General features: G+C 47.8%; 2 protein-coding genes across 2 annotated transcripts in view; one reads left to right on the plus strand and one right to left on the minus strand.

Annotated features, from left to right (window-relative positions):
* LTBP2 (latent transforming growth factor beta binding protein 2) overlaps positions 1-6,286 on the plus strand; it is a 96,484-nt gene extending 90,198 nt beyond the window's left edge. Inside the window, exon 36 of the mRNA XM_055131041.1 lies at positions 694-6,286. Within this exon, the coding sequence (XP_054987016.1) occupies positions 694-839 (146 nt within the window). The 3' untranslated portion in view covers positions 840-6,286. The remainder of the gene's footprint in view (positions 1-693) is intronic.
* Positions 6,287-9,628: 3,342 nt separating this feature from the next.
* On the minus strand, positions 9,629-11,287 carry ISCA2 (iron-sulfur cluster assembly 2). The gene is made up of 4 exons (XM_004612283.2): positions 11,184-11,287; positions 10,870-10,972; positions 10,614-10,729; positions 9,629-10,177 (listed from the first exon to the last, which is right to left on the minus strand). Exons 1-4 carry the CDS (start codon positions 11,252-11,254, stop codon positions 10,003-10,005), a joined length of 465 nt encoding a protein of 154 aa, XP_004612340.1. The 5' UTR covers positions 11,255-11,287; the 3' UTR covers positions 9,629-10,002.
* Between the last annotated feature and the right edge of the window lie 46 nt (positions 11,288-11,333).

The following is an 11,333-nucleotide window of genomic DNA, read 5'->3' on the forward strand; positions in this document are numbered from 1 at the left end:
AATAACCTCTGAACATCAAAAGAAAAAAAAAAAAAAAGGAAATCCAATTCTCCAAGGTGGAGAGACTCTCATCTTCCCACACTTTCTTCTATAATTGTTTAGGATCTGCCTTTGAGACAGGCTTGGATGGTAGTGGAAAATTTTGAAATAATGGTAGTGGGAAGTGGTAATGGTGGTGGGACTAATGTTGGAATATCGAATCTAATCAGTGTGCAACTTTATAAAAATAAAATTTTGAAATAATTTTTTTAAAAATAGAAAGCCTGGGGCTTGGAGTGATAGCACAGCGGGTAGGGCGTTTTGCCTTGCACACGGCCGACCTGGGTTCGATTCCCAGCATCCCATATGGTCCCCTGAGCACTGCCAGGGGTGAATTCCTGAGTGCAGAGCCAGGAATAACCCCTGTGCATGGCCAGGTGTGATCCAAAAAGCAAAAAAAAAAAAAATAGAAATCCAGTTCTAAGGAGGTTCCAAGACAGAAAGACAGGGGGCTGGGGGGGGGGGGTGCTGTTCCCCAGGCACCGCCTGGCATAACCACCCTCAGCTTGGGCCCTTGAGTTGCTTGGTTTGGGAGACAACTTTGGTCTCTGAGACCCCCCGGGGCTCCCAACACAGCCGGGGTCTTCGGGAGCAGAGGGAGAGCAGAAGTCCTCAGGCCCCCTCTCCAGCTCTCGAATCCGTCTCCTCTCTTAGACGTCAACGAGTGTGAAGACTTGAACGGGCCTGCCGCGCTCTGCGCCCACGGCCACTGCGAGAACACCGAGGGCTCCTACCGCTGCCACTGCGCCCCGGGTTTTGTGGCCGCAGCGGGTCCCCCCCACTGCATCGCTGAGGAGTAGCGGCGGGGGTCAGTGTGGGCAGCTACCTGGAACTGGGGCCCCCGCCCCAGGGAAGGGCCCTGAGGGAGCTTTCCCGGCCGGGAAGACCCTGGCAGACACCGGGCAGGAGGCTGTGCCAGCCAAGTCTCTTCGGGTCTCATGGCTCCCGGCTCAGGCTCTGGTGGTGAGCTTGTCACCACCTCCATGCTGCATGCCTTTGCTTGGCTCCAGTACCACCAAATAAGTGCTTTCATGCTTCCGCCACTGACCACAAGGCCCAGCCCTCCATCTGCCCTGGCTTTGGCATGGGATGTGTACAAAGGGATGGTCCCATCTACCCACTCAAGCTGCACAAAGGTGCAGGGTCCTTTGGCGTCCCATCGCAGACACGCTTTCCCTGCATGATCCAGACCCTTATCATCCTGATGATTCCCCAAGTGGGCCAGAAGCCACATCGACCCTGGGCTGGTCCTTCCAATCCATGGAGCAAGGAAATGCTGGTGGGACACATCACCCGCCAGTTTTTGGCGTGGACCAGATTTTTGCCACGTCTCCACCCTGTGGCCCCAGAAAGGAGCAAATGTTCTCGTGTCCGAGAATTCCAGATTGCAGGGAGTCTGAGAAAGCAGGGAGAAGGCGGTGTGAAAAGAATATGGGGGAAGTTTGGTAAGAGGGTGTCAGGGCTTCGTGCCAGTCTGAAGCAAAATGCTCAGTAGTTGGGGTAAAGAAACTAAACCCAGGGAAGTCCCTGTGCACTGCAGACAGGAAAGCCATGGCTAAGAACTTCAGTAAATACACACGCTTCCCACAGAAACAAATCTCCCCTGAGCCCTCCCTCTGTGCAAACCCGCTTGACAGAAAACCCTCCTTTCCAGCTTGTGAGATACAGAGCAGTCTTGTCTAGGGGAAGCCAGATTTCCTGTGGCTCTCGCCGGAACTCAGAGGGCTCTGCCCTCCTCCCCTCACAAAGTGACCGCCCACTGTCCCAGGCCTAGCGGGCAGTGCAGAGCCGCCGGGACTAAAGGAACATACGGCTCGGCACTTCTGTTCTTGTGTTTGTGTCATTTGCAATCAAATTACTTCACGTGTTGGCTCAGTCGGGATGTTCGCTGCGAGATTGTGCCACTACGTATGACTGGGGTCCCCAGGGAAAGGGCTCGTGACCCTTCCAGGCCAAGGTCACCTGTGAGTTGGCATTTCTCTGAGGAACGGCCGTGTCCGTGAGAAAGGCACCCTTGTGACTGATGATGTGGAGGTGAATCCGTCTTCCTGGTTTCATCTCTTCCGGCCTAACCTGCCCCCGGCGGCAGTCATCTCAGTCCCTTACTGGAGGCCTGCTGGGGGCCACACGCCGTGCTGAGTGCCGTGTCTGAATTGCATCTGAGCATCCAGTGATCCCACCTACTCTATTTATGCCCAACTTATAAAACAGGGTGAGAAAAGTTGACACACATAAAGCTTTGATGATTTGCTCTAGGTCATGCTGGTTGAGACAGAAATATATAGTTCTTAAACATATGAACATATTCTGACCTTTCTCCGTAACTAAAAAAGTGCAAGTTGAAATCACATAAAGATACGCTGTCAGACAGACAAAAATTTAAAACATTTTTTTTTAAGAATCCTAGTTGAGGGGCTGGGATTATGGCTCAGTGGTAGAGCGCGTACCCAAGCACATGGGGAAACTGACACTGTCATACACTGACATGAGTACCAACTTCTGATGAGGCTGCACTGAGCACTGTCTTCCAGAGTGACAAAAGCATTTACTCTTTGATTCAGTAATTGTACTTTTAGGAATTTTACCTTCAGATATAGCCTCAGTACATGTGAAATAACATGAGCATGGTTATTCTAGCATTATTTGGAATAGCAAAGTATTAGAAACAATTGACTGCTAAGAAGCCCTAAAAAAAAACAAAAAACAAAAAGAACAGTTCTAGCCATCAAAAATAGAGTAAGGAGGAAGGGAAGTTTGTATAACAAAGTGCAACATGCTGCTACTTGCCTAATGATAGGGGAATGCGAATTGGGTATCTGCAAATTCTATCCTTCCCACCCCACTTTACTCCCATGTTTCAGAGAATTCCTAACATTCCCTCATATCCCTGCTGGCATTGAGCACTCTTAAATGCAATTTCCACATTCCCTCATCCCAAAGCTCACCTTCCCGAGCTATTTCGTGCACATGCATATTTATCTTTGTATTCGAAGTGCATCTGGCATATCACGGATGCTCCCCTGCACTTTTCTCTTTCACTTTCTACTGGCACATAGAGAGCTGTCTTGTTCCCTTTCATAACTGTATGTGATTCCGTTGAATGGATAAACCGTAATTTATTTCACCAGTCCCCTACTAATGGACATTTTCTGTCTTTTTAATGCCTTATGTTGTGCTGAAGATTTTTGTACATGCTTGCTCATATCGTATCAATGGCATTGTATCTTAGAAACAATGGTGGCTTGTGGGGAGCGGGATGGGAAGTTGGGTACAGGCCGAGGACTTTTTTGTATCCCCTTTTGTGTTTTATTGAATTGTGAACCATATGTATTACCTATTCAAAAAATAAAATATTTTTAAATACAGCAGCTTGGCCATAGTCTGCTTAAGTGGTCCTTCTCTTTAGCTCTTTCTCTGATAGTATCTTGTGAAAAATATATACTCGCACGCAGAAGGATGATGTGTGTCCGTGGGCTTTCGGGGAGGCTCTCTCGCTTACTCACAGTCAGTGCTCTCAAGCCGCTGTGTATGAACCAGATCGAGACGGCTGTTGGCTGTGGGCAGGCGAGGGAAGAACGAGGACCAAGCTGGTTGATTAGTTGTCGGTTATTCAATTGCTCGTCTCTCCCATCTCACACACTCTTCCTTCCTAGCCCCTCATTCCTAGATCCCAGATCCTCGGATTCTGACTCTGACTTTCTGGATTCTGACTTTTCTTCTTCCCGTTCTCTGCTTTTCTTACGTTCTCTGCTTCTTCTTCCCTGGATTCTGACTCTGATTGCTTCTCGATCTGGCTCTCTTTTTCTACCTCCTCTGGCTGGCTCTCCTTCTCTCCCTACCTCCTCCTTTATGCTCTGCTTCTGTGTGTGCTGCTGTGCTCTCTTCTCTCTATCTCTGACTCTGTCTCTGTAGTCTCTCCTCTGGTCTCTTCCAATCTACCAATCTCTGTGTTCTCCAATCTCATGTACCTTATATAGCAATAACTTAGGGTGGTGATACAAAGGTGGGGTTGAACATTAACAAATCAACAAGGAGAGGTAAGGCCACTCCTCCAAGAGATTAACTCAAGGATAAAATCTCATCTAAAGAGATTACTCCAAATTACTAGGAGATCGGTTTAAGGGCGGGATCCCATCCAGAATGTGTAGTTTTCTTTCCTCAACTAGTAATCCACTTAAATAGTTATAGTAAATTTACTTCTAATATTTCTAGCAATGTCATTCTGTATGAACACAGAGATATATCAAACTTAAAGTTTGATTCTTCCTGAGGACATTCACTATATATTCCAGACCACAGTCCTCAGGCCAGGTTAGTCTTCCTAGCCCCAGCAAGGTCCTAATCCTGTCGTTATTTTTGGATCATGACAGCATTTATCCATGACCATGCTCTCAACTTATAGTTGAGTATTGTGGCACTTTGGCCTGGCCCATTTTGATGCCAGGGTAGCTCACAGCTTGCCCTGGATCCATTCAGTTCCTCGACGGGACGCTGCTTTTTGGGGTGCTAGGAACTAAGGGCAACTAAGTCAAGAAAGCAGATGCCCAGGAGTAAATATTATTCGGAGTCAATCAACTCCCAAGTTACAAGAGCATAATATTAACTGTCTTCCTATGTTCATGCAGAAAGGACACTGCTTTAACGTAAACTATGCAAAAGACATAACTTACAGGTTCAGTGCCCTTAGAAGGATCTTAATTTACAAGCTAACAGAATCTGATTAGGGGAAAGGTGATTAACTGGTTGGGAAGGAGCGTACAGAGAAGAGTTTACAGATAAACAAAGGAATGGGAGCACTGTGATGGGGCACAACCCGATAAACCTAAGTTCCCTGCGGCAAGGCTGAAAGGACAAACCCGATGTTATCCTACATTATCTTACATTTTATTTTTGGGTTTTTTTTTTGGCATTATCTGATGGTGCTCAGGGTTTATTCCTGGTTCTGCAACTCCGGGATCACTCCAGGCAGGGATCCAGCACCTGGGTTGCTGGGAAGTGAAACTGGGTTGGCCCCAGGCGAGCCAAGTGCCCCATACTCCGTACTGTTTCCCCAGCCCTAGAGCAAACATTCTTGAGGCACCTCCGTGGAGGAAGAATTTTCTAGGAAGGTAGAGCAGTTTCCTGCCTTGGAGCCAAACCCGGGAAATCAGGCTGGTGTCGGGAGGCCACGTGAGAGCCCGCCCACGGCGACTGCATGACCTCAGCTTGGCCAAGGTTGAAAGGAGGCCCACACCTCCGCAAACAGCACTGCCCACTGCTCCATACAGGATGTGCCCTTTAATGTGCTCCATACAGGAAGACCCTTTAAGGGGGTACTGAGCAGGAACGACCAAAAGAACAAGACTGTTTTCAGAAGTTAGAGAGATGAGTGTGTCATCACAGAAACTAGGACTACAGTCCTTCCTAATCTGTTGTAAACCTGTTTTCCTAATCCCTTGCTCAGTCATCGGTCCCAGGAAAAGAATCTAAGGGTGGGCAGGCCACATCATTTACAAAGCACTGTGCACTACCAGTCACTTCACAGACTAGTGTGAGAGCTGGATGTTAATTCTTTGTTTTTCCTCCTCTTCCTCCTGCTCCTTATGACTGCTAACTCTTTGAGACAACCAAGTGTCAGGTTGCTCTCACCTTCGGTGCTAAAGCACAGGTGGGACTTGCTGCTGTTGGCATTCACTATGAAGCATAAAAAGTTAAATATCAAGGGTTCAGAGAGGTAGTACAGTGAGTAAGGCAATTGCCTTGCATATGGCAGACCGGAGTTGGATCCTCAGGACCCCATATGGTCTCCTGAGCTCTGCCAGGAGTAGTCCCTGAGCTCAAAGCCAAGAGTAAACTCTGAGCACTGCTGGGTGTGGCCCAGAAAAGTTAAATAACTCTTCTGTGGACCAGAGAGATAACAGGCTTTGCATGCAGGAGGCCTGGGTTTGATACCTGGCACAACAGAGTCTCCTGAGCATCACCAGTAGTCCCTGAGCACTGCTGGGTATGACCTCACTGAAAAGGAAAAAAAAATCAATTCTGCAGCAATTAGTACCTTGATAACTTCCTCTTGAAAGTTGTGGGGAGATAAGTTTTTTTTTTTCAACTGATACTAGAAGAGTGCAAAGTTTCCCTATATGAATCTGCAGTGAGTAAAATTTATGAAAACGCTGGATTTTGTGGTTTGCTAGATAGAAGAATCTATGCAAAAAAAGTCTTAAGAAAATCCTAAGCCCATTTTACTGTTCTTGTTTATTCCAAGCAAACTGCCCGATGCTATCATTCCCTCATGACAGCGCCTTAACTTTCACCTGTTTGCAACAGAACCTTCTTACCAGTTCAAATTTCCTTATAAAGCTTTCTCAATCAGAAGGCGATTTCTCCCAAATGTACTCCATTCTAAACACAAAATTCCAACCAACAGTCAATACTTACGCATAGGAACTAGGCTCTTGAGTCAATAGGCACTTAAGGAAACCTATCCCTTGACTACTACAATTTAATGAATCAAGGAACAGGTGAAGGAAATGCTATTTAAATGATTTAAGCACAATGCTATTGTACTTATTTTGCTCAGCCTGAGTTTTTAAACCAATAGATCAAAAACAACCAAGATTCTAAAAGAATTAGTTCTAAGATTATGATTGTACAGCAAAATCCCCTTGTAGAGAGAAAAAAATATTTTTCTTTTGGGCCACACCCAATGTTGCTCAGGGATTACAGAATTACTCCAGGCTCTGCACTCAGGGATCACTCCTGGCAGTGCTGGGGGTAGGGGGGGACCATATGGGATACCAGGGATCCTCAGACTGGGTCAATCACATACAAGGAACGCACCTTATGCATGGTACTAACTTTCTGGCCCGAGAATGAAAATCTTATTAGTCCCCTGTGTTGGACAATTTTTAGGTATCTTAGTTACTACAAAGCCTTCCATGTGGCTGCTTTCTGCTGCCACAGCTGCAAACCTAACAAGAAGTTTGCTGAGGAGCTGAGTGTCCTGCACTTTCTCTCTTTATACACATTGTACACACAACTAGCTGTGTCCTCTAAGCCCTAGGTTTTCCCATGTTAATAAGAATATAAAGAAGAGTCTGCCCAAGATATTTTCTCTGACCTCTGCTTCCATTCTTCTTAGTGGTGCATTATTTTTTGGTGCATTTTAATTCCAATTCAGTCTAAAAACGTTCTAGTCCTGAAATGCATTTTTGTTGATATTGTTGTTGAGACACACTTTGAAGGTCTTAGGCAGAAATTTAACTGACAATTATTTGAGAATCAATTTGGTGGTATTTTTCCTAACATTAGCATTCAGAGGTCATTTATCTTATGGTGGCCTTGTCATTTTCAATTGTCTGTTCATCGTTCTGATTCTCCTGGCACTGTAATACACAAAGCGTGACTACTTCTAGCTCTGTAGCTTAATTAAGCCTAAACACGCACTTTAAAACTCATTAGAACCTGTGACTTACAAAGCTTTGCTTTGGCTGGAGAGATCGTTCCACGAGCTCAGGTCCACACTTTGCATGTGGCAGATTTGGGTTCCATCCCTGGCACTACATGGTACTCTGAGCGCCACAGGATGACCCCAGAAAATCAAACCAGGAGTAGCCCCTAAGCATCACTGGGTATGGACCCAAGACAAAAGTCAGAAAAGCTCTCTTCAGTGGTCTAAAGTAGTGCTGCCAGGCTTGACATAATATAAATAAAAATACTGGATGCCGCCCTCGGCCCAGATAAGATCTGGAGCTGCCGAACTCGAAACGGACCCTCTGCTCCTAAAGAATATGATCCCAGAGGTCTTCTAACCCATTCTGGCACCCAGAGTGGCTTCTTACAGAAATGCATCTAGACTGTGAGCTGTGCTACAACTCCGTGCCGCCCGGGGATGGACTTTTCCCCTCCACCCTGTTTGTCTGCACGGAAAATGGCGACAGCAACATCCACGTGGCGAGAGCCACCCTCTAAGACTCCCAACCCAGAGATGAATTTTGCAGTTTTGTGGCTCATAGGCGATCATGGGAAGTGGGTGTTCCCAGCACGCCCTCGGCCCAGATAAGATCTGGAGCTGCCGAGCACGAAACGGACCCTTTGCTCCTAAAGACTATGATCCCAGAGGTCTTCTAACCCATTTTGGCACCCAGAGCGGCTTCTTACAGAAATGCATCTAGACTGTGAACTGAGCTAAAATATCAGAAATCCAAAACCGCACGGCTGCAAGAGCAGCCGCGCGAGTTCATAGAGTCTTCATTCTCAACACTGAAATTATTAAATGATACCCTTTCAGCAGGCCTGATTGTTGGGGGAAAATTCCAAACAATAATAGTGAGTTCTCTATTGAAATATTGAATGTATTCAAAGTATAGAAATAATAAAGTGAAGATCATTAGCTACTTAGGTTAGGGCTGGGTGGGAGGGGGGTATTTTGGGGTTCTTGATGGTGGAACATGTGCACTGGTGAAGGGATGGGGGTTTACTCATTATATGACTGAGACTTAAACCTGAAAGCTTTGTATTTTTTTCATGGTGATTCAATAAAATAAAAACTTAAAAAAAAATACTGGATGCTCTGGTTAAATATGACTTTTTTTTTTTTTTTTTGGCTTTTGGGTCACACCCGGCGATGCACAGGGGTTACTCCTGGCTCTTCACTCAGGAATTACCCCTGGCGGTGCTCAGGGGACCATATGGGATGCTGGGATTAGAATCCGGGTCGGCCGCGTGCAAGGCAAACGCCCTACCCACTGTACTATCGCTCCAGCCCCTTAAGTATGACTTTTAAATAAACATATTTTGTATGGTCTCATGCAATATTTGTGACATACTTGTACCCAAATTTTTTTGTTTATCTGAAATTTAGATTTAACTGAGTATCCTACACTTTACCTAGGTTTCTACCTTACACTTTTTTTGGTCCTCTATTTTAACCCAACCTAAAAGAAAATTCCCTAAGAATCTATTGTTTAGATCTGAGGCTTCCAAGTTTATTTGATCTACTACTGCCTTTTTCAGAAAAAAAAAATAATAATAATCAATCAGAGGTACCCCCCTGAAAATGTACCTTTTCTAAGCCAACAAAGGATTCTGCAACTGCCTCTGGTTTATTAACTGCTCCCCTGTCCTCACAACACACCATCCTAGCACCCTCAGGGCAGTCTCTCTTTCTTTGGGAAATAGTGATCTACACCCCATGAAGGAACCACTTTCTGCTATGCATAGGACAGGAAGTATTGTACAATATGACAGGAGTGTATATATCCTATATGATCACATATCCTATATGATCACAGAAATGTCAATATAAGTAGGGGGGGGTTATTTTTCAAATTATTCACATATCCATGGGGCTTTCTGGGTAATGTTACTGGTTTTGTCAATTGAACAGATTCGTAAGTGTATAAGAGAAAAATATGTATATGCTTTAACAAATAATGGAGAATGGATGCAGAGGGGAAGAAAAGGATCAGTCAGTGGGCACATTCAAGAAGAGAGAGATGAAAAGGAATGTTTCATTTGACTGACTTGAAGCAAATAATAACCAGGTATTCCTCCAGGAGGAATAACCAGTGTCCAAGCTCCCCAGGCTGTGGGTAATCCAAAACACAGTAAGGCCATTCCTTAAAATGATGCTTTTATGCACACGCACACACACACATACACACAATATATATATATATACAAACAGCTCTGAGGGTCAGAGAAATAACTCCAAGTTCTGGAAAACCACGATGGTTCTACAGATTCAACGGGATTCCAACCTGTTATTGAATCTTAGAGACTAGCATCTAGCTGTCCCAGAACTGGGGATACTTAACTACAGTCAAGTGTAAAAGTGTCACATCCTGAGAAGAATAGTGGCAAACAACACCCCTGGACTGAAGGGGGAAAAAAAATCGATAGGGACATGATTGGAAGGCAACCTCTAGAGTGCTACTAACTCCAGGTCTCTTAGCTTGGTTCAGTGTCCGGCCGCCTGTCACGGCATCAGAGTTTGAGAGAGAAGGATGAGCCGCAGGAGCAGCCTTGCTGCGCTTGAGGATTGTTCAACACTTGGAAGGAGCTCCGGATCAGTTCTTGGCTGAAGTCCACCTGGGCGCCTTTCACGAAGGCCAGGCTATCAGCATCAACCACCACTCTGGCCCCGCCCTGTTCAAACACTCTGCAAAGACAGGAGGAAAGGCAGGCAGCAGTGAGCGTGGTAAACAGCAGAGCCTCCAGCGCTGGGCGCCCCGCTGCACCGTAAGCACAGAGGGCTCGGTCCTCAGGAGCTGCTCCAAAGGACACTGCACCGGGATGGACCGCCTGGGGGACCGAGGCCTCCTCACATCCTCAGCAGGCCAAGTGCCAGGGCCAGAGAGAGAGCCCAATGGGCTCCGCACAGGCTTTGCATGTGGACGGCCCAGGTTCCATGCCCGACGCTGCTCCCCCTAACACCCCCTTCCCATCCCACCCTCACCACCACCACCACAGCGACCACGATCCTGGGGCAGAGCTGGAGTCGCCCCAGCACCACCAGGTGTGGCCCCCAAATAGAAAAAGGAGCCCCAAAGGGCCCCTTAAACTTCAGAGTTTTGTCCCCTCCCCTGCCTCCTTGCCTGTCGTCCGGGTTGACAACGGTGTCCAGTGAGAACTTGTACTGGAATCCCGAGCATCCACCACCTTCCACCTCCAGCCGGAGGAATTCTGACCCTTTGGTGATTTCCAGGAGTCTCTGAAAAGCAGGAAGGGAGATTGGGGCGCAAGAAAAGCAGCAGCAGCAGCCGGGGAAAGAGAGCAAAGTGCAGGAGCCCCTCCCCCCCATACCCCACCCCCCGCTCCCGGCTGCCCAAAGCCCCACGTCCAGCGTCCTACCTGGACGCAGCTCTCGGTGAGGTGGATCTGCCCTTCATCGGCCTCGGGGTTGGAGGACGACGACACCCGACGTGCCGGTGGCCCCGTGGGGGCCGCCAGTAGCCTGCAGCACAAAGCGGGGGTGGGGTGGGGTTGAACCCGGGGACACACGGACACCTGCTGACCCCCCCGGCAGAGGACAGCCGCGAGTGGAACCTCACGACCCCAGCCCGGACAGCCGCACAGCGGACCTCACCGCCTCCCCCGCGGGCCTCCACTTTCCCCCCGGAGGCGTAGACCCTAACACACCCGGGGCGCCCTCTTAGGCTCGGTACCTGCCCCTGGGCCAGGGAGTGACCGCTCTCAGCGCCGCGGCAGTTACGGACAGTCCCCGCACGGCCGCCATCTTCCTCCCCCGAGCTCCGCCCTCCTCCGCTCCCCTCCGTCCCGCCCAATCCCGGCTCGGCCTGGTCCTGGGGGAGGCG

The sequence above is a fragment of the Sorex araneus genome, chromosome 3 (genome assembly GCF_027595985.1).
Source record: "Sorex araneus isolate mSorAra2 chromosome 3, mSorAra2.pri, whole genome shotgun sequence".
Lineage (NCBI taxonomy): Eukaryota > Metazoa > Chordata > Mammalia > Eulipotyphla > Soricidae > Sorex > Sorex araneus.

Bases quoted from the DNA above. Each gene is read 5' to 3' on its own strand.
- ISCA2 (XM_004612283.2), bottom strand. From the start codon at position 11,254: ATGGCGGCCGTGCGGGGACTGTCCGTAACTGCCGCGGCGCTGAGAGCG. The intron at 10,973-11,183 runs GTACCGAGCCTA...TTTGTGCTGCAG, and splicing joins ACTCCCTGGCCCAGGGGCAG to GCTACTGGCGGCCCCCACGG. The intron at 10,730-10,869 runs GTAGGACGCTGG...CCTGCTTTTCAG, and splicing joins TCACCGAGAGCTGCGTCCAG to AGACTCCTGGAAATCACCAA.